Here is a 24036-nt window from a genome sequence, read left to right on the forward strand (position 1 = left end):
CAGGCCGATACAGTAAAAATTGCGGGAGAGCGGGTGAGCGCCCGCTCTCCAGGTGCGCACACAGGCCACTCTCCTGTGTGCGATTCAGTAAATAAAATTATTCAAATTAGGGCCCGCGGTAAAAAGGTGCTAGGGACACTAGCGCATCCCTAGCGCCTCTTTTTCGACAGGAGCGGCGGCTGTCAGCAAGTTTGACAGCCGACGCTCAATTTTGCTGGCGTTGGTTCTCGAACCTGCTGACAGCCACGGATTCAGAAACTGGACGCCGGCAAAATTGAGCGTCCGGTTTTCAACTCGCGAACCGCTGGCCAATTAAAAAAATTCTTTTTTTTAATTTTTGATTATTTTTAACTTTTGGGACCTCTGAATTAATATTGCCATGATATTAAGTCGGAGGGTGTACAGAAAAGCAGTTTTTACTGCTTTTCTGTACACTTTCCCAGTGCAGAGAGAAATTAACGTCAGCCTTTGGGTAAATGCTAATTTCTGAAAGTAAAATGTGCGGCTTGGCTGCACGTTTTGCTTTCTGCATCGCGCGGGAATGACTAATAGGGCCATCAACATGCATTTGCATGTTGCGGCTGCTATTGGTTTCAGGGGGGTTGGACATGTGTTTTCGATGCGCTATTACCCCTTACTGAATAAGGGGTAAAGCCAGCGCATCGAAAACGCGCGTCCAAACGCAGGTTAACAGTGCTCTCCGCCGGAGCGCACTGTACTGTATCAGCCTGAGATTTAAAAAAAGGGTAAGAGCTTGCTGCTCTTTTCATTTATAAAACTAAAATAAAGTCAACAAAGGGATTTGTTGGGGAAAGGGTTGAAATTAAATAACTAAATCAAACAAAACTGTTGAACTAAAAGTCTCCTTTCAGCTCCAATGGGAGGCTGAAGGAAAAAGCACAACAGGATGTAAAACCATAAAGCAAATAAGAAAGGAAGTGTGCTTTGAAACTAACCCTGCCTAAAACAAAATCACCCTAAAACTAAAGCCCTCAAAAACTGTTCCTGCCTAACTAAAACTTCACCCTAAAAGTGTATATGTGTGTGTAATGAATGGGGGAAGGGAAGAGAGGCTGCAGTCAGTATACTGCCTGCCCCTCAAACAAACAAATCAAATCAAAGTCTAAATAAATGAAATCAACTCTAAATAGAACTGAGGACTGATACCTCAACACAACCTGAACTAAAATATATCAAAATTATAAAGCTAAGTAAACAAAATATATAAAAATAAAGGTTTTTTAAATCTCTGCTGCAGGAGCATGATGTGCCAACAGCCACTCTCAAGGAGGGAAAGCTAGGACTGGATCAACCTGGCCTGAAACTCTGGAGCCAGTTGGCAACCCTAGCTGTGATAACTGGTATTAAGTTGTTCACTTCCTAGAGGCCCTTGCATCTTTGCATTGGTTACTGAGATTACCATGTTCTATGGGATTAGTATTTGGGTGTTTTTTATGACATCTTTAATGTTTGTCATGATCTGTTCTGGGGGGTATGGATTTTATTTTATTGTATAGCTTTTTGGTTTGACAATAAGGTATTGATGTTTTTATATTTTTGTTTTATTGAGATTATGCTGTACCATGTCCAATTATTTGTAATCGGCCTTGAATGAAAATTCCCTTTATAAAAGCAGAATATAAGTGCCTACTTAAATTAAATGAAAGGCAACATATCGAGATGTAAATAGCTGATTTCAAGATCTACATATACTGTATGTATACTGATTATGTTTATGCTATTTTGTTTTTAGGAGTTATCGGTTGTGGGTACTTTCATTCCTGTAGAAATTTCAACTCTGTGATATGTGAAATGACATCAAAATTAATTGCTGCAGGGAGAATTTTGTGGCAATGGACTAAGGTATGTCATAGAAATATAAGATATGAATTGGATTAAGACTATAAGGACTATCTAATTAAAAGCTAATTCAATACTACAGACTTTGCTTGATCTCTGACTTCTCCTTTCCTTCTCCAACTATTTATCTATTTATTTATTTATTTATTTATTTATTTAAATTATTTTAATATACCGGTGCTCAAGACCAGGTCTTATCGTACCGGTTTACAATAAACTAGGGGGAACCAGTTAAACAATGAAAGCAAAAGTTACATTATAACAGGGAAAGTGGAACTAGGCTGTTAGAAAAAAGGATAGGATAAACAATTTCTAACTGGAGAGCAGGGCATGTAAGCAGGAGCAAGTGCTTACATGGTAAGAATTATATACAAATTTACATGGTGTATATGATTAGGCAAGTTATATGAAAGTGCAGTTAGCCGAAAAACAGTTCCTTTGAGTTGCTGAAAGAGGACGCAACCGTGGGGTGTGTGACTGTGTGGGAGACCCTGAGGCTTCTTCAGGGGTATGCTTGGGCGAACAGCCAAGTTTTTAATTTTTTTCTGAAAGTGATATGGCAAAGTTCCTGGCGGAGATCTGGCGGGAGAGAGTTCCAGTGATGTGGACCGGCAATTGATAGTGCTCGTTTTTCAATGGCGTTGTGAAGAACGGATTTTTTGGGGGGAACATGGAGGGTTCTCCCCAAAAAACTAACTACTAAGGACTCTCCATTGAAGGAGGGGAGGGGAGGGTGGCTTGAGGAGAAATTAGAGTACCCATGAACATGCAAGCTAATTTTCAAAGGAATTTCCTATAAAAAATGTGGGATCAGTGGAGTACCCACAAACTTTGTACCTACATACAGGAATTTCAAAATGACATCTTGGCACATACTTTACCTTCCCTGCCCTCTTCCCACTTTTGGCTTTGCTCCTTTTCACCTTAGGCAAAATTACCCATGATGTGAAACAGCATACAGAGGGGAGGGAGGTTTTCAGTTGAGTTACCTAGACAAATTCCTTTGAAAATTGATATAAAAATGAAAAACCTTCTAGTACATCAGGCCTTTGGTCTTTAAAACAGGGTTGAAATAAAGTGACAACTACTGATTGCAAATAAAGAGGAAGAACATCTCAACGTAAGCCTTGTAATGGTGGGAGAATGCCATGTTACCAAGCCAGTTACCACTGCTGACACATCCTCTGCCTTCACCTCTGGGATACTTATTTATTCATTTGCTGAAGCTGATTATCCTACACAGGATAAGTCCATCCAGGATCTGATCTCAGTTTGCTGGGTAGCATGCACATTCCAACAAATGCATGTCAGTCTATGGACAATATCTGTTGTGAGAGATGCAGATGGTTAAATCCCTCTGGGAACAGATCAGATAACTTCTGAAGGAGGTGGTGAGGTTGAGAAGCATCTGGGAATAGGGATGTGAATCGGGCTTCGGACGATTGAAAATATCGGACGATATTTTCAAAATCGTCAGAAATCGGGGGCTCCCCCAAAACGATAGGAAAACCCCATGATATTGATCGTGGGGTTTCTCTTATCGTTTTGGGGGAGGGCGGGAAAAGGCACACAAAAATAACCCCTAAACCCACCCCGACCCTTTAAAACTAATCCTTTAGCTTCCCCCACCCTCCCGACCCCCCAAAAAACTTTTTACAGGTACCTGGTGGTCCAGTGGGGGTCTCTGGAATGATCTCCCGCTCCCGGGCCGTCGGCTGCCACTAATCAAAATGGCGCCGATGGCACCTTGCCCTTACCATGTGACAGGGTATCCGTGCCATTGGCCGGACCCTGTCACATGGTAGGAGCACTGGATGGCCGGCGCCATCTTGTGCTTCTACCATGTGACAGGGGCTGACCAATGGCACCGGTAGCCCCTGTGACATAGTAAGGGCAAAGGCTATCGGCGCCATTTTGAATACTGGCAGCTGACGGTCCAAGTGCAGGAGGTCGCTCCCGGACCCCCGCTGGATTTTTGGCAAGTCTTGTGGGGGTCAGGAGGGTCCCCCAAGACTTGCCAAAAGCCCCTGGTGGCCCAGCGGGGGTCCGGGAGCGATCTCCTGCACTCGGGCCATCGGCTGCCAGTAATCAAAATGGCGCCGATAGCCTTTGCCCTTACTATGTCACAGGGGCTACCGGTGCCATTGTGCTATCTTCCCATACTGAGAAATCAGTTAGTGGAGATCCAAAATCAGGTGTACCACCTAAGACATCCTGCCCCAGATCCACAACCGGCTGGGAAGAACCAGGAATTGTGAACTCACAATGAGACTCCAAACAGTGCTGGCACAACGCAATGGGCACCCCTAACTGAGATGCCTGAACATAAAAGAGAAGGTGCTTAGACATCATAGACACGGGCATCAATATGGCCAACAACTTGCTGAGTGCTGGCCAGAGGCATGCGTCCCGTTGTATTATAGTTTATATTAGAGATGTGAATCGGGTGCCGGAATCAGTTCCAGTTTCAGGATCGTGGACCCGCAGGAAATGAAATTTCCTGCGGTCCGGACGTTTTTTGTTTTCAGCTGTCTTGAACCAAAAAAACCCAAACACCCCGACCCTTTAAATCTAATTATTTAGAATTCCCACCCTCCCGACCCCCCCAAAACTTTCCTAAAGTACCTGGTGGTCCAGCGGGGGTCCCGGGAGCAATCTCCCGCTCTCGGGCCGTCGGCTGCCAGTAAACAAAATGGCGCCGGTGGCCCTTTGACCTTACCATGTGACAGGGGCTATTGGTGCCCCATTTTTTAAGATGGCGCCGGCCGTCCATTGCTCCTACCATGTGATAGGGGCCGGCCAATGGCACCGATAGCCGCTGTCACATGGTAAGGGCAAAGGGCCACCGGCGCCATTTTGATTAGTGGCAGCCGACGGCCCGAGAGCGGGAGATCGCTCCCGGGACCCCTGCTGGACCACCAGGTACTTTAGGAAAGTTTTGGGGGATCAGGAGGGTGGGGGATTGTAAATAGTTAGATCTAAAGGGTCAGGGTCGGTTTGGGGTTTTTTTGTCTGTGTGCTCCCACTCCCTATCATTTTCGGGGACCCCCGACACTTGATGGATTAGAAAATATCATATGATATTTTCATCTGTCAAAAAAACGATGCACATGCCTAGTATATTTGCTTTTTTTTTTTTAATGCGCTGAACTAGGTACCCAAAAGGATATGCACCCAATATTTATGCACGCCCATCTGGCACTCAAGTAAGTGCCCAAAAAATTATACATCCAATAATAATGCGCACCCACCAAGGTGCTTAATGGGCGCCCCAAAAAGTCTTGCATTAAATACTTATGTGCACGCACACCTAGGCATCTCAGTCAAGCGGCCAATGGAAAGCGCACAAAAAGTAAGCACACGAGGCCAGATGAGTGCCAAAGGAAGTGTGCGGCCAAAATCGGCATTTAATGTAGGTACTTAGAGGAAAAGGCAATACTAGGCGCTCAGAAACTAGGCGCACAACTGGATGCACAGTGGGATGCACATGCCAAACCGACAAGCCTGAAGAGGGCAGCCTAATAAAGCACGCAAAAAGCCGTTACGGACTACCACACAGCGTGCAACAAAAGCCTCAGAGCGGGGCCTAGCCTAGATAGGCTGCTCAACCCGCCAGGCTGCCCAAGCCCCTCAACCTCCCACGGAGCGGGATGAATGTCGGAACAGCGTGCAGAGCATGGAGACCAGAGGGAGGAGGAAGCCCTAAAAACTCTCTCGCTAAGCCTCTGTTTCTCTCTCGCTCTATAGTTTTTTTTAACACTTACCAGAGCTGAGCCTTATCTGGCTGAGCAAAGAGACAGTCTCCGGCTGCAGGGGGAGAGAGCATTTGCTATCACCGCCATGCTCGGCTTCCAGCACCTGCTGCCTTTCAGCTGCTCAAGCAGCTAAGCCCACGCCAGAAAACCAGCTACCGGGCCAAGGCACACCTCGGAGGGACCACAGTAATCCCCTTAGGAAATCTCAACTGGGGGAGGGACCATTTGGTATCACCGCAGGAAAGTGGGGCTGTAAGTTTCTTCATACATTTTTCATAAAGTTTCCTTCTTTAAATTGAAGTAATACCCTATGAGGAAGGCACATCCACCATCTGCTGCAGATGGAGAATACTAGCGAGCTGAGGTCGCTGCAGGGGTAAATTTATTTATTTATTTATTTATTTATTTATTTTTATATACCGACATTCTTACATCCGATGTAAATCATACCGGTTTACATTAAACAGAATAGCAGGAAATAAATTTCCATAGTCTAATACAATGAACATTTCTAATTAAAATTGTTAACAAGCGAAAAGAAAAGGTAAAGAATTGGAATAAAGGTTAAATAACAGAAAAATATAAAAGTTTTGGGTTTTTTTTTTTTAGAAGCACAAGGGTTGTACTGTGATGTCAGCTTGCTCCACCTCCATCTGCTAGTGGGGGTGCAAAGCCCACCCATTCTGGATTCATCTGACTGGACATTAAGAAAGACCACGTTATATGTACTTTGGAACATTTGATTTCCAGTTGCCCCGAATCTGTCATGAATTAGCAGGCAGAGAGTAACTGGAGTAGTTGTGCACACACATGCTCCCTCTCACACACACACACATGCTTTCTCTCACTCCCCCACATACATACACGCAAGCTCTCTCTCACTTTCTCACACAAAAGCGCACATGCTCTCTCATCCTCCCACACACTCATGCACACATGCTTTTCCTCACTTTTCATCAACAATATGCAAAACCGCCCAACGTCTGTTGTAAATTCAATGTAAATACCCTGTATAGGCCACCCACTTGTCTTTACCCAGCTCACTAATAACCTTTTATCAGAATGAATCACCTTTTTAGAGAAAGTGCAAACTTTTATTTATTCCACAAATATTATCCTATAAAGCAGTGGTCCCCAAACCTGTCCTGGTGGGCCACCAGCCAGTCGGGTTTTTGGGATATCCTCAATGAATATGCATGAGAGAAAATTTGCATGCACTGCCTCCATAACATGTAAATTTTCTCTCATGCATATTCATTGAGGATATCCCAAAAACCCGACTGGCTGGTGGCCCTCCAGGACAGGTTTGGGGACCCCTGCTATAAAGGTTCCAACAAGCAATACACATTGCTCTCTCAACAAATAAAGTCATTCAAAAACATCCCTTAATTTCTCATTCACACCAACATACCCCATTCACAACGTTACCCCATTCATACATGCCTTTACCCCATTCATACCTACCCAATAAAATACGTGCCCATATCTACCCCCAAACAGGCACAGCAATTTTTTTAAATACACAATTATAATGAATATCTTAACAATTTTTCACACAAGGAAAATGTCATTAGTATAATAAAACATATATTCAAAGTCCATGTATCCTTGTCACCTCCAATTGAATACTTGCTGGTTACTGTGCTCAGTTCCTTCAAAAAGATGTGCCTTAAATGCAAAGGACTGCTGGTTATAGTTATCAGTTATATGCTCCTCTTCTCCAGCACTTTATTACTCCTAAGGCACTGGCTTCACAGCACACCCAAAGAAACTTGCTTCACAGCAAACCTGAGGCCATGGTGTTTCGGCGATCCTCGTACCGCCTGCATCAGGGAATTATTTCTCAGCTTACGGGATACCACCGGCTCGCTGGTGCAAGATGGATTTTTAACTGACAATGTCAAAACAGACATTTATTTACCACACAGTCTTTAAACATGGACTTGAATAAACCACTTTTCTCACTTTTCCACACACAAACTCACATGCTATCTCTCTCTTTCCCACTCACAAGCACACATGCTCGCTCTCTCACTCTCAGACACAAGCACACATGCTCTCCCTCACTCACTTTCCTTGACTTAGCAGGCAGCAGCAGTCTCCTTCTTCAGCCCCCTGTGGCCAAGGGAATGATTTTCGATCTCACAGAATTGGACTATTTCCGGCAGGGCACGTTCCTCCTTCTCCGAAGCAGCGCGGCCCTGCTGAAATCAACGGTATCATAAGCGACTGCTTGTTACTGCCAGAATCAGCAGTGTTGCCAGTGGGGTCATGCTGCTTTTCAACTTACTCAGGCAGCGCTTATGATGCCATCGGCGGGGCCATGCTGCTCTTTCTTTGCTGAGGACCCCGCTGGCCACACTGCATACTCCTTAGTGCAGGGGTCCCCAAACCTGTCCTGGAGGGCCACCAGCCAGTCGGGTGTTTGGGATAACCTCAATGAATATGCATGAGAGAAAATTTGCATGCACTGCCTCCATAACATGTAAATTTCCTCTCATGCATATTCATTGAGGATATCCCAAAAACTCAACTGGCTGGTGGCCCTCCAGGAGAGGTTTGGGGACCCCTGGCCTATAGCCATGGCCATATTGGCCATAGGCATGCTATAGCTCTTATGACCATGGTCTATTAGACAATTTTCAATTTGGGTTTAGGCCAAAATTTAGTACTGAGATTTTGTTAAGATCTAATTTTGATTTTATTCTTCGGGGTTTTGATAGTGGAACTAACTTCATTTTATTATTATTTGATTTGTCGTCCACTTGCTCTCACCTTGCCCAAATTAGAATCAGGGACACTGTTCTTGCCTGGTTCACCTTTGAACTCACCAACACAACCTAGAAAATCAAATATGGTACTTTAGCCTATTTATAGCTTTCATTATGTACTGGAGTGCTGAAAGGATCCTCATTCTCGGCGATATTATTTGAAATCACTTTGTAAACTCCTTGCAGGTTTAGATTTATGATATTTAATTCTTGGTTCCTTATGACACTGATAACCATATCACCTTAGAATCCTTTTCCATTTATCTTTCTGCATTCAAAACTTGGTTCTCACATGGGAATAAATAAAAAAGCTTAACCTGCACAGAGCGACAGTTACTACCCTTAACAAAAATGTGTGGGTAACCTGCACGGAGCGACAGTTACTATCCTTAACAAAAATGTGTGGGTAACCTGCACGGAGCGGCAGTTGCTGCCCTTAACAGAAACATGGAGGTAACCTGCACGGAACGGCAGTTACTGCCCTTTACAGAAACATGGAGGTAACCCGCACGGAGCGGCAGTTACTGTCCTTAACAGAAAGTGGGGATAGCCTGCATGGAGCGGCAGTTACTACCCTCAACAAAAATGTGTGGATATGTACGGAGCAATAGTTACTACCCTTAACAAAAACGTGTGGGTAACCTGCACAGAGCGACAGTTACTACCCTTAACAAAAATGTGTGGGTAACCTGCACGGAGCGACAGTTACTATCCTTAACAAAAATGTGTGGGTAACCTGCACGGAGCGGCAGTTGCTGCCCTTAACAGAAACATGGAGGTAACCCGCATGGAGCGGCAGTTGCTGCCCTTAACAGAAACATGGAGGTAACCCACATGGAGCGGCAGTTGCTGCCCTTAACAGAAACATGGAGGTAACCCGCACGGAGCGGCAGTTACTGCCCTTAACAAAAGGCATGGGGGTAACCTGCATAGAGTGGCAGTACCTACCCTTAACAGAAACATGGGGGTAACCTGCATGGAGCGGCAGTTACTACCCGTAACAAAAATGTGTGGGTAACCTGCACGGAGCGACAGTTACTACCCTTAACAAAAATGTGTGGGTAACCTGCATGGAGCGGCAGATGCTGCCCTTAACAGAAACATGGAGGTAACCCGCACAGAGCGGCAGTTACTGCCCTTAACAGAAAAGTGAGGGTAACCTGCACGGAGCGGCAGTTGCTGCCCTTAACAGAAACGTGGGGGTAACCTGCACGGAGCGGCAGTTACTGCCCTTAATAGAAACGTGGGGGTAACCTGCATGGAGCAGCAGTTACTACCCTTAACAGAAACGTGGGAGTAACCTGCACGGAGTGGCAGTTACTACCCTTAACAGAAATGTGGGAGTAACCTGCCCGGAGTGGCAGTTACTACCCTTAAGAGAAACATGGGGGTAACCTGCACGGAGTGGCAGTTGCTGCCCTTAACAGAAATGTGGGGGTAACCTGAGCGGCAGTTGCTACCCTTAACAGAAACGTGGGAATAACCTGCATGGAGTGGCAGTTACTACCCTTAAGAGAAACATGGGGTTAACCTTCACGGAGCAGCAGTTACTACCTTGGGAAGCTTGCTGGGCAGACTAGATGGACTATTTTGGTCTTTTTTCTGCAGTCATTACTATGTTATTTATTTATTTTTATTTAGCTTTTTTATATACCGGCATTCATGAGCAAGTCACATCATGCCGGTTCACATAGAACAAGGGGTGCAGTGAACAGTATAACTAAACTTGTGCAGGGGGGGAAGCAGTTACAAAAAACAGGGGAAAATAACATGGAATGAGCAGAAAGGGGGAGAGTGGGGTGTAACAGGAACTGTAAGGGAAGTATAAATAAATTTAATAATTATTTACAGTACTATATAGAGACATTGTTATATGAACTGGAGGGGGTTATGAGCTGTCCGGGAAGGCTTGTTTAAAAAGCCAAGTCTTTAGTCTCTTGCGAAAGGTTGGAAGGCAAGGTTCTAGGCGGAGATTAGTAGGAATTGAGTTCCAAAGTGCGGGTCCAGCTGTCGAGAGTGCCCGGTCTCTTGCCGTTGTGTGACGGGTTGATTTTGTGTTCGGAACCTGGAGGGATCCTCGGTGTGCTTCTCTGATTGGTCTTTGAGAGGTATGAAGGCTGAGTGGGTATTGAAGGTCCAGGGATGAAAGGTGGTGGATTGACTTGTATATGATTGTAATAGATTTGTAGAGGATTCTGGCCTGGATGGGGAGCCAATGAAGATTTTTTAAGATGGGTGAGATATGGTCTCTTCTTTTGGAGTTTGTGAGGATTCTAGCCGCTGTGTTCTGAACCATCTGTAGCGGTTTGGTGTATGAAGATGGAAGGCCCAGAAGTATGGCGTTGCAATAGTCTAATTTAGCAAAGATTATTGCTTGAAGTATGGTTCTGAAATCTTGGAAGTGGAAGAGATGTTTAATTCTTTTTAATACTTGTAGTTTATAGAAGCAGTCCTTGGTGGTCCGGTTTATATAAGCTTTTAGGTTCAAATTGTTGTCAATAATGGCTCCTAGGTCCCTGACTTGAGAAGATAGGGGGATGTTTGGTATGAAGGTATGTTGATTGTTGTTTTCAGGAGTAATGAGAATAAGTTCTGTTTTGGAGGTGTTTAGTATGAGGTTCAGGCTGGAGAGAAGATCATTGATTTTTGATTGGCACGTATTCCAGTATTCCAGTGTTTTGACTAGTGTTTCTTTAATGGGAATTACTATCTGCACATCGTCTGCATAGATAAGGTGTTTGAGATTTAGATCCGTTAGAAGTAGGCACAGTGGGCGTAAGTAAATATTGAATAAGGTAGGTGATAAAGAGGATCCCTGTGGTACTCCTATGGGGGCATGAAAACGGGTGGATTCCTTATTGTGTATTTTCACTTTGTAACCTCTGTTGTTAAGGAAACTTTTGAACCAGGCTAGGGCGGACCCTGTGATTCCAATGGCTGATAGTTGTTTTATGAGGCTGGTGTGGTTGACCGTGTCGAATGCAGCTGAAAGGTCCAACAGGATCAGAAGGAATGAATGACCTTTGTCAAGACCCAGAATCAGGTGGTCCGTTAGAGATACCAAGAGGGATTCTGTGCTGGCAGCTTTGCGAAATCCGTATTGTGAGGGGAAGAGGAGTTTGTTGTCTTCGAGGTAGTCTGAAATTTGCGAGTTCACTAGTTTTTCCATTATTTTGGCTATAAATGGTAGATTGGCGATTGGTCTGAAGCTGTTCAGGTCTTTGGGATCTGCGCTTGGCTTCTTTAGGAGCAGTTTAATTGCTGCCATCTTGAGGTCATCTGGGAAGAGGCCTTGTGATAAGGAGCAATTGATGATGTCTGCTAGTTTTTGTGATATGATTTCTGGGATGGACAGGAGGGATTTGGAGGGAATGTGGTCAGCAGGGTGAGAGGACGGTCTCATTTTGTTCAGGATAGATTGGACCTCTTTGGCTGATGTGGGTTCGAATTGGTCCATCTGCGGGGCTGCATTGGTATTGTTTGGTGCGGGGGTCGAATAAGGCGAGGTAGTGATGGGTAGCTGCGATACGAGCTTGCTGATTTTGTCCTGGAAGTACTGGGCCAGTTCCTCGGCTTTTGATTGTGCTTGAGTGAAAGGAATGGTTGGAGTGGTGGGTTTTGTGAGGTTTGAGACAAAGGAGAAAAGTGCTTTGGCGTCAAAGACTAGATCATGGATCTTGTTTGCGTAGTAGTCCTTTTTGGACTTAGAAGTGGCGGATTTGTACTGGTGGAGGGCCTGTTTATAGGCGCCATGGGTGCTCGTGGAGGGGGTTTTACGCCAATTACTTTCTTTCTTTCTTAGGGTAAGTTTCAGTTTTCTTAGCTCTTCCGTGAACCAAGGTTGGTTTTTTTGCGGGTTTGAGTTAGATTTTTTTGTTGTGGTGGGGCAGAGCTTGTTAGCTATGTTTTCCGTAATTTTGTTCCATGATCGAATAGCAGTATTAGGATTGGTGAGATCTATGTTGGTCAGTTGAGGGATTAGTTGCATGCTGAGGTCTTCAGTGGTGCATGTTTTCCTATATTGGAAGGAGGGTTGAGGTTCGTGCTCCCTGATGATTTGATTTAAGGTGAATTTGGTAGTGATAAGAGAATGATCCGACCAGGGTATCTTCTTACATTTGGGGGGAGAAGGATGTTTTATGCCTGAATTAACAAAAATTAGATCAAGCGTATGGCCTGCTTTGTGAGTGGGTTTTTTGACTATCTGGTTAAATCCTAGGGCGGATAGGGCCGTGAGTAAGGATTCACAGCTGTGTGAAGGAATCGGCTCGTCAACGTGTAAGTTGAAATCTCCCAGGATGATTGCTGGGGTGTCCAAGTTGATGGTGGTAGTAATTAGTTCGATGATCGGGGAGGTGTCAGTTTCCAGGAGCCCGGGGGGGCATAAACTAATAGGATTTGGAGTTGATCTGAGGAGAAGAATCCGATTTCTAACTTGGGTTCTGATGTAGCTGAATGTTGTTGTTTGAAGCCAAGGCCTTTTTTTGTAGCTAGTAAGATGCCCCCTCCTCTTTTTTTTAGTCTGGGGAGGGAGAAGATGTTGTAGTCCTGCGTAGGCAGTTGATTTATTATTGCAGTGTCCGTGGGTTTGAGCCATGTCTCAGTTATGGCGCATATGTCAGGTTTGGCCTCTAGGAGGTAGTCATTAAGTAGTAGGGATTTTTTTGTTAGAGATTGTGCATTGAAAAGACTGAGGGAGAATAAGGTAAGACCTAGGAGTTGGGTGATCGGAGCAGTTAGGATTGGCATCAGGTTTATAAGTGAGCGTTGTCTAGGGTGCCTTAACGGTATCCTTGTAATAAGAGAGGGGTGTTGAAGGATGGGAATACAGGCGATTGGGTGCATTATCGTGTGCTGTGAGTATGGAGCGTGTGTTGGATGCGTAGTTTGATTGTATGTAGAGGGGGAGATCTTGCGGGGCAGAGATGTGGACAGGAGCGTGGAGGGTGGCACTGAGGTGCTGCACAAAGGGGCAAGCCCCTTTGTCGTGCTCCTTAGGCGCGCGACGCACGGCGCGCGGCGCCTGGACGTGTGGTGAATTTAAAGGTCTCCTTGCTCCCTCTCTATTGGCTGCCCCTCGGAGGTCTGCGATTGGCTGCTAGCCCGGAAGGGCTGAAGAATGGCGTCGGGTCTGAGGCGGGCGGAGTCTCGCTGTCGGCGTGGTGAGCGGCCGAGGTAGGTGTGCGAACAAGGCCTTACCTCGGCTGGTCTCGGCGCCGGCTGCGCAGGCCTCGCATGATCTCGTCTCGGGCCGGGCGGGTGAGAGAAGGGAAGGAATCGCGCCGCTTCGCTGATTTAAAGGGCTCCTTGCTCCCTCTCTATTGGCTGCCCCTCGGAGGTCTGCGATTGGCTGCTAGCCCGGAAGGGCTGAAGAATGGCGTCGGGTCTGAGGCGGGCGGAGTCTCGCTGTCGGCGTGGTGAGCGGCCGAGGTAGGTGTGCGAACAAGGCCTTACCTCGGCTGGTCTCGGCGCCGGCTGCGCAGGCCTCGCACAATCTCGTCTCGGGCCGGGCGGGTGAGATATATTACATAACTGCCTCTCCTTAAATTTTGAGAAAATAGAGATAATCAATTTGAATAGAATCTCAGAATCACATTTCTCACTGAACATCTCTTTTCAAGGTAAGGAATCTTGGGGTGATTTTTGATTCCTACTTATCTTTCCAATTTCATGTGAATTGGCTGGTGCAAAAATCCTATTAGAAACTGAGTATGTTACGCAGAATGAAGCCATATTTAGATTTGTCTGACTTTAGGACAGTGCTTCAAGCTCTGGTGATAACAAATATTGATTACTGCAACTCTTTATTTTTAGGCTTATCTAAATATACTTTTAAATCTATTCAAATGATCCAGAACTTCACAGCAAGAATTCTGACTGGGGCAGGCAGATATGATCATATTACCCCAATTTTAAAGTCCTTGCATTGGTTACCAGTGGAATTTTGTTTTATATATAAAACTCTTGTCTTCCTCCACAATGTCTTAAGTGATGATGCACTGCTTTTTATTAAATATCAACTAAAAATCCATTGCCCAGTGAGATGTTTGAGATCAGAATGACAATGTCTTCTAGACCAGTGATTCTCAACTGGTGTTGCGATGCATCATCACTTAAGACATTGTGCTACCCGGTCTGTAATAGCTCTTATCCCAGGACAAGCAGGATGCTAGTCCTCACATATGGGTGACATCAGTATTGGAGCCATATATGGAAAAACTTCTGTCAAAGTTTCTATGAAACTTTTGACTGGCACCCAGAGTGCCTACTGAGCATGCCCAGCATGCCATGATATTCCTGGCCACAGGGGTCTCCCTTCAGTCTTCTTTTTTCCACGGAGCCGTTAGCCTCGCGGTTAGTAGGAGTCCTGTGGAAATTTCTCCACAAATTCAAACTTTAAAAAAAAAAACAAACAGTTGGAAAAACTTTAGCCGCAAGGGTCTCCCTTTAGAATACCATCGCGGTAAGTTTTTCATTTATTTCGCGGTTCCGAACCGATTTATTGGCCATTTGTCCCGGTCCACGGTCGTCGACAGCTGTCCGACCTAAAAATGGCTTCGGGATTCAAAAAGTGCCCTATGTCTATAACGGACCCCCACCAAGATTGTGTTCTCTGTCTTGGTAAAAACCACGATGTCAGAGCCTGCTCCATGTGTACCGCCATGACATCGAAGGGACGTCGACTCCGGATGGAGAAGATGGAACAGCTCTTCAAAATTCAACTGTTACCCGCAGCATCATCCTCTACGCAATCGTCTCCGGCTGGATCGATTCGTACGGTGGTGCTAAAGAAACGAGTCCCAGGTGAGTCGGGAGACGCTTTTATTTCCTCCCCCACTCCATCGTCAAGGGCATCGACATCGGGAAGCGAAAAGGCCAAAGAAAAAGAAAAGCATCGACATCGGCATCGAAGGCCACACACATCGACCATCTATCTGATACCCATAGTGCCATCGACGGAGACGGAATCGACTGCTAAGAAACCTCGGTTAGACGTGCAGGCTCCAGAGCCTTCGATACCAGGGCGATCCCCACCGATACCGGTGCAGGGAACCGTACCTCCTCAGGGCCCTGAGGAGGTACCGGCATCCCCACTACCGCCTCCCCCCATGGCTGCTCTGATCTCACCATCCATGCGGGCGGAACTTGACGTTTATATTCGTCAAGCGGTACGAGACGCATTCCTCGATGCGATACCGAGGCTACAACCATCGACACCAGCGATGCCATCGACGCCGATTCCGGTACCGACGGATATTTTGCCCTCGATACCGATGTCACCGGCCATTCCAGCACCGATGCCGTCGATGCCGATTCCGACGCCAGCACCGAGGAAACCATTGATGCCGATTCCAGAGGTCTCTATTTTTCAACCTCTGATGGAAAAGTTGGATACCCTAATCCAGGCCGTATCCAAGAAGCCTCAAGACACCGATGAAGGCACGATTCCAGAACCAATACCTGGTCCCTCTGATATTGTTCCACCTCGGAATCCACAATCTCCAAGGTTTCCTTCCATACCATCAATGCCTTTCAGACCATCAGGTCATCCAAGAGACACTGGAACTGATTCTGATACAGATGTCTCTACAGACGAGGAAATGCTATCTGAGCCTTCACCTCCAGAAGATAGGAGAAAGTCACCTCCGGAGGATCTCTCTTTCTCCAATTTTGTAAAAGAAATGTCGGAGACTATACCCTTTCAACTTCTCTCTGAAATTGACTCCAGACAGAAAACATTAGAGGTACTACAGTTTGTAGATCCACCCAAGGAAATACTGGCTGTACCGGTACATGAGGTACTTCAGGAACTCATGTACAGATTGTGGGAACATCCTGGGTCAGTGGCATCAGTTAATAAAAGATCAGATGCTACATACCTGGTCCAGCCAATCCCTGGATTTCAAAAATCTCAACTACCTCACCAGTCGGTGGTAGTTGAGTCAGCCCAGAAAAAGGCGAAAAGAGTCAAGACACATGCTTCCACGCCACCAGGAAAGGAAAATCGATTCCTGGATAATCTATATCATGAACCAATATCAACGCAACCTATGGAAGCAGGTCGAAGGCCTTACCCATGATCTTCCTGAGCAATATCAAGAAGTGTTCTCACAACTCATGCATAAAGGCCTAGAAGCAGGCAAGCATGAAGTCAGGGCTACATACGACAGCTTTGAAACTGCTTCTCGACTGTCAGCCTCAGGGACTACGGCTCGTAGATGGGCTTGGCTGAAGGCATCTGACTTAAGACCAGAGGTGCAAGAGAAATTAGTCGACCTTCCTTGTTTGGGTGATAACCTGTTTGGAGACAAGGTTAAGGAAGCAGTGGCCACGATAAAGGACCACACTGAGACTCTCAAACAACTTTCACTAATCCCTCAAGAGTCACAACCTCCTTCTAGGAGACTCCCTAGAAGGGATATCAGGAGGCCTTACTACCGCCAACGACGCTACTACCCCCCAACGAGCCGGGCAAGACAATCTCGTCCAACTCAGCGTCCTCAGTCTCGGCAAAGGCCTGCTAGGCCTCAACCACCTGCTCAGACTGCATCAACATCAGGGTTTTGAAACACAACCAGAGAGCAGAAGCCCATTTCACAATCCACTTCCAGACTTACCAGTGGGAGGTCGCATAACCTTTTTTCATCACACCTGGACCTCCATAACTACAGACCAATGGGTACTTTCCATTATAAATCAAGGGTACCGATTGGATTTTCTCACTGTACCAAAAGAAACTCCACCAACCTCCTCTTGGACAGTGAACTACCACTCTACTCTCCTAAAAACAGAATTATCCACCCTTCTGAGAGCCAGGGCCATAGAACCAGTTCCCCGGGCTCAGCAGGGTAGAGGATTCTACTCCCGCTATTTCCTCATTCCAAAGAAAACAGGAGGCCTACGTCCAATCCTGGATCTCAGAAATCTCAACAAATTTCTCAAAAAAGAAAAATTCAGGATGGTATCGCTAGGCACCATGCTACCTCTACTTCAAAAAGGAGATTGGCTCTGCTCTCTGGATCTTCAAGACGCATACGCTCACATTCCCATCTTTCCCCCTCACCGCAAATACCTGCAATTTCTGGTCGAAGGACAACATTTTCAATACCGAGTGCTCCCATTCGGCCTTGCCTCAGCACCTCGAGTGTTCACAAAGTGTCTGGCAGTGGCGGTGGCACACCTCCACAAACAAAAGGTGCATGTATTCCCTTATCTAGACGATTGGCTCATCAGGAGTCAGACACAAGAAGGAGCTCTCAATTCCCTCAAGCTCACAATCAATTTACTCCATTGCTTGGGGTTTCTCATCAATTATCCGAAATCCCATCTCATACCATCTCACCTTCTACAATTCATCGGTGCAGATTTAAACACCATCATAGCAAAAGCTTTTCTTCCAAGAGACCGTGCACAAACACTCGCACTCCTGGCACACTCTTTCTGAACTTTATCTCACGTTACAGCTCATCAGTGCCTCACCCTACTCGGTCACATGGCGTCCACACGTCACTCCCATGGCCAGATTGACCATGCGACTAATGCAATGGACACTCAAAACACAATGGATTCAAGCCATTCAACCATTGCATTCTCACATTCAAATAACTCAGGAACTGTGTTCTTCCCTCCTCTGGTGGACATCAATGAACAATCTGCTCAAAGGTCTACCTTTCCAGCAACCAGTTCCACAAGTAACATTAACTACAGATGCATCCACTTTAGGTTGGGGAGCGCACATTGGTCATCTGAAGACCCAAGGGACGTGGACAAAAACCGAAGCCTCTTTTCAGATAAATTTCCTAGAGCTTCGAGCTATACGTTATGTGCTACATGCGTTCAAGGACTGCCTTTCACACAAGACTGTTCTGATACAGACAGACAACACAGTAGCCATGTGGTACATCAACAAGCAAGGAGGGACAGGTTCCTACCTCCTTTGCCAGGAAGCAGCTCAGATTTGGGACTGGGCCCTAGCACACTCAATTCTTCTACGAGCCATTTACCTGGCAGGCATGCACAACATAATATCCGATCGCCTCAGTCGTCAGTTCCAACCACACGAGTGGTCCTTGGATCCAACGATAGCAACCAAGATCTTCCAACGCTGGGGTCAACCAACAATAGATCTCTTTGCATCCCATCTGAACTACAAAGTGAACAATTACTGCTCCCTGTTACAATAGGAGAACAGCCTACCAAAGGACGCCTTTGCTCGCCATTGGAACTCAGGCCTGTTATATGCGTATCCACCGATACCGCTCATAACCAAAACTCTAGTGAAGCTGCAACAGAACAAAGGGACCATGATACTCATAGCCCCATACTGGCCTCGACAAGTATGGTTTCCCACACTTCTAGACCTCTCAGTCAGGGATCCCATTCGCCTGGGAGTAGCTCCCAATCTCATAACTCAGGATCAGGGTCGGTTGCGCCATCCCAACCTTCAATCCCTGTCCCTGACAGCATGGATGTTGAAAGCTTGATCTTACAACCAATCAACCTTCCAACCACTATATCTCAAGTGCTTATAGCTTCACGTAAACCTTCCACTAGAAAGAATTATTCCTACAAATGGAACCGGTTTACTTAGTGGTGCACTCAGAAGTCTTTAGATCCTTTCACTTGCCCCACTACCTCACCAGTAGACTACCTATACCATCTTTCAGAATCTGGTCTTAGGACTTCATCTGTAAGAGTACATTTGCGTGCAATCTCATCTTTCCATAACAAGCTGGGAGACACACCTATCTCTACACAGCCTCTCGTCAGTAAATTTATGAAAAGTTTAACTCACCTTAAACCTCCACTTCATTCCCCAAGCATACAATGGGATCTGAACGTAGTATTAGCCAGGCTCATGCGTTCTCCATTCGAACCCATAGATACCTGTGATCTTAAATATCTTACATGGAAAACTGTATTCCTCATAGCCATTACATCAGCTAGAAGAGTCAGTGAACTACAAGCTCTTGTCACATACGAACCCTTTACAAAGTTCCTACACGACAGGGTGGTCCTCCGTACTCATCCCAAATTCCTTCCAAAAGTAGTCACGGAATTCCACTTGAACCAATCTATAGTTTTACCAACATTTTTTCCAAGGCCTCACTCTCACCAGGGAGAAAGAGCCTTACATACCTTGGACTGTAAACGTGCACTATCCTTCTACTTAAACCGCACTACAGTCCAAAGGAAATCCAGTCAATTATTTGTATCTTATGATCCAAACAAACCAGGTAAAGCAGTGGGAAAACATACTTTGTCAAACTGGCTAGCAGATTGCATACAGTTTTGTTATGAGAAAGCAGGCCTTACTCTTCAAGGGCGAGTAAAGGCACATTCAGTCAGAGCAATGTCAACCTCAGTAGCACACCTTCGCTCTGTACCTATTCTGGACATTTGTAAAGCAGCAATATAGAGTTCTATTCACACCTTTGCAGCTCACTATTGTTTAGACAAAGAAGGAAGACAAGATTCAGCCTATGGACAATCTGTCTTAAAGAACTTGTTTCCAGTGTAATCCCAACTCCTTCTACATCCAACCTGCTGTGATCTTCGGCTGATTCATTTCAACAACAATACTTCACTGTTGCCTCAAAACCAAATGATTCAGCCTCTAGTTTGCTAATCACCCATATGTGAGGACTGGCATCCTGCTTGTCCTGGGATAAAGCAAAATTGCTTACCTTCACTGTTGCCTCAAAACCAAATGATTCAGCCTCTAGCTTGCTAATCACCCATATGTGAGGACTGGCATCCTGCTTGTCCTGGGATAAAGCAAAATTGCTTACCTTGTAATAGGTGTTATCCCAGGACAGCAGGATGTAGTCCTCACGAAACCCACCTGCCACCCCTCGGAGTTGGGTACGATACGTTTTATTATTTTATTTTTGGCTAACGCTAATTGCTACAAAACAGACTGAAGGGAGATCCCTGTGGCCAGGAATATCATGGCATGCTGGGCATGCTCAGTAGGCACTCTGGGTGCCAGTCAAAAGTTTCATAGAAACTTTGACAGAAGTTTTTCCGTATAGGGCTCCATTACTGATGTCACCCATATGTGAGGATTACATCCTGCTGTCCTGGGATAACACCTATTACAAGGTAAGCAATTTTGCTTTATCTCCCCTTCCTCCTCTGAGCGAGACGCGGAGTCAGTCTCCGGCTGCAGGGGGATATTCTTCCACTGCTGCTGTTGCACCCAGGCTATTAGAACATTCAAACCCATCAGGATGGGAACAGCAGCAGTGTTCGTTGAAGCTGGCAACTGCACCATGGCCTTTTCTTCTTTCTATCCCCACAGCCTGGAAGAGGAAGCAATATATAGTGGGGCGCGAGGGAAGAAAAGGCCATACTGCACTGAAAAGTAGCGGCAGTAGTGACCAATGCAGCAGCGCAGGCCTAGGAGCAAAATCAGAAGCAGCCAGCGAACAGCAAGGGAAACAGCAGCTTTAGCCCCCACGGTCAATGGAAATCTTCTTTCTTGGGTCATGGGAGTTGGAAGAGTCTGCTGCAGCTACCATTTGTGCTCCTGGGAAGGAGGGAGTGGGATTGAGAGACAGCCAGGCAGCCAGCCAGCCAGCCAGCCAGTGTATAAGTGAGAGAGAGAAAGCCTGTGTGTGAGATAAAGCATGTGTGTGTTTGAGAGCTTGTGTGTAAGTGAGATTGAAGGGCTGTGTGTAAGTGAGATAGAGAGAACATATGTGTGATTGAGAGGCTATGTATAAGTGAGATAAAGCATGTGTGTGTTTGAGAGCTTGTGTGAAAGTAAGACAGAGAGAGCATGTGTGTGATTGAGAACCTGTGTGTGAAAGAAAGCATGTATGTGTTTGAGAGCTTGTGTGCAAGTGAGATGGAACACGTGTGTGATTGAGAGCCTGTGTGTAAGTGAGATAGAGAACATGTGTGTGATTGAAAGCCTCTGTGTAAGTAAGAGAGAGCACTGTGTGATTGAGAGAGACTAGTCAGAGAGGTGACGTGTGTATGTGTGTGAGAGACTGGTCAGGGAGATGATTGGTGTGTGAGAGACAGAAACTGGTCCTAGGGGTGTGATTAGTATGTGTATAAGAACATAAGAACATGCCAAACTGGGTCAGACCAAGGGTCCATCAAGCCCAGCATCCTGTTTCCGACAGTGGCCAATCCTCGCCATAAGAACCTGGCAAGTACCCAAAAACTAAGTCTATTCCACGCTACTTTGCTAGTAATAGCAGTGGCTATTATGTCAACTTAATTAATAGCAGGTAATGGACTTCTCCTCCAAGAACTTATCCAATCCTTTTTTAAACACAGCTACACTAACTGCACTAACCACATCCTCTGGCAAAAAAATCCAGAGTTTAATTGTGCATTGACTGAAAAAGAACTTTCTCCGATTAGTTTTAAATGTGCCCCATGCTAACTTCATGGAGTGCCCCCTAGTCTTTCTATTATCCAAAAGAGTAAATAACCGATTCACATCTACCCGTTCTAGACCTCTAATGGTTTTAAACACCTCTATCATATCCCCCCCTCAGCCTTCTCTTCTCCAAGCTGAAAAGTCCTAACTTCTTTAGTCTTTTCTCATAGGGGAGCTGTTCCATTCCCTTTATCATTTTGGTCGCCCTTCTCTGTACCTTCTCCATCACAACTATATCTTTTTTGAGATGCGATTGTTGCGGTTCTGGCCGTGGTGCTTGCGGCCAGGCCCTTACCTCCAGGTTCCCGGACTTGCTCCCGCTTCCAGAGGCCTGGTTTGTGGCCTGGTTGGCGGCGTCCCCGCTGGAGCTGTGCTGCTGCAAGCCCTCCCATGGACGCCTGTCTCTTAGGCGCGTGCGCGTGCACCACTTGAGTGGTTTTCTAGGCCGTTTCCCGCCAGTGGTGACTCCGCCCAACTTCTGATGTCAGACGCCGTGGCCTTGATAAGCCGGCCGCGGCCATCCAGTCTTTGCCTTGCAACGAGTTAGCTTCCCGGTTTCTTGTTGCGCTGTGCCCCGGAGTGACTCGCCTTGCTTCGTCGCTCCGTTCCTGCTACAGTACCTGCCTGGTTCCTGCCTGCTTGCTACAGTACTTGCCTGGTCCCAGCTTGCCTGCTACAGTCCCAGCCTGCCTGCTACTGTTCCTGCCTGGTTCCAGTACCCGAAGCCTGCTGCAGTTCCTGCCTGGTTCCAGAACCCGAATCCTGCTACAGTTCCTGCCTGGTTCCAGAATCTGAACCCAGTTACAGTATTGCTACTATCTTAGTCTGGTTCCAGTTACCTGTCCTCATCCACAACCCGCCTAAGTCCCAGCGGCTGGGTCCCTACGGGCTCCTCCCGGGGGGGCTTCGGCTTCCAAGGGTGAAGCCACCTAAGTCCCAGCGGTTGGGCTCATACGGGCTCCTCCCGGGGGAGCACCAGCTTCCAGGGTGAAGAGCATCTACGTCCTGCCTGAACATCTGCCTCCCAGCCTGCTATTCACTAGAGATATTGACCACCTTTCCCAGTCTCCAGCAGGTCGGCCCAAGGGTCCACTAAACAGAGACTCCCATAACAGCGATGACCAGAATTGTACACAGTATTCAAGGTGTGGTCCCACCATGGAGCGATACAGAGACATTATGACATTTTCCATTTTATTCACCATTCCCTTTCAAATAATTCCCAAAATTCTGTTTGCTTTCTTGACTGCCGCAGCACACTGAAACGATGATTTCAATGTGTTATCCACTATGACACCCAGATCTCTTTCCTGGGTGGTAGCTCCTAATATGGAACCCAACATTGTGTAACTATAACATGGGTTATTTTTCCCTAAATGCATCACCTTGCACTTATCCACATTAAATTTCATCTGCCATTTGGATGCCCAATTTTCCAGTGTCAGAAGGTCTTCCTGCAATTTATCACAATCTTCTTGTGATTTAACTACTCTGAACAATTTTGCATCATCTGCAAATTTGATTACCTCACTCGTCATATTTCTTTCAGATCATTTATAAATATATTGAAAAGTACTGAGAAAATTGTCCATTTAATCCTACTCTCTGTTTCCTGTCTTTTAGCCAGTTTGTAATCCACGAAAGGTCATTGCCACCCTATCACATGACTCTTTACTTTTCCTAGAAACCTCTCATGAGGAACTTTGTCAAAAGCCTTCTGAAAATTCAAATATACCACATCTACCTGTTCACCTTTATCCACATGTTTATTAACTCCTTCAAAAAAGTAAAGCAGATTTGTGAGGCATTTGTCATCTCTAATACGAGTCACCCACCAGTTACATCTCTCACTTCGCTGGTGGACAAACCAGCCTGCCTTACAGACTGGTCTACCGTTCCAGCAACCAGCTACTCAAGTAAACTTGACCACGGATGCATCCAACTTGGGTTGGGGAGCTCATGTCAACAACCTCCAGACCCAAGGTATGTGGACTCCGCTGGAGAAAAAGTATCAAATCAACTTTTTAGAACTTTGAGCGATACGCTATGCCCTTTATGCCTTCAAAGATTGCCTCTCACACAAGAATGTGCTAATACAAACAGACAACACATTGGCAATGTGGTACATAAACAAACAGGGAGGCACAGGCTCCTATCTGCTGAGTCAGGAAACAGTGTATATTTGGGCCTGGGCCCTGGCACACTCCATGCATCTCAGGGCCACCTATCTAGTAGGCATACAGAATGTCCT

The 24036-nt window shown here is 46.0% G+C and overlaps 1 protein-coding gene across 1 annotated transcript in view; it reads left to right on the forward strand.

Moving 5' to 3' along the window:
- Positions 1-24036, forward strand: part of DNAH8 (dynein axonemal heavy chain 8) — a 1926251-nt gene that overhangs the window by 1306942 nt on the left and 595273 nt on the right. The window contains 1 exon segment of the mRNA XM_029592920.1: positions 1754-1863. Within this exon segment, the coding sequence (XP_029448780.1) occupies positions 1754-1863 (110 nt within the window).

The sequence above is a fragment of the Rhinatrema bivittatum genome, chromosome 3 (genome assembly GCF_901001135.1).
Source record: "Rhinatrema bivittatum chromosome 3, aRhiBiv1.1, whole genome shotgun sequence".
In the NCBI taxonomy this organism is placed as follows: domain Eukaryota; kingdom Metazoa; phylum Chordata; class Amphibia; order Gymnophiona; family Rhinatrematidae; genus Rhinatrema; species Rhinatrema bivittatum.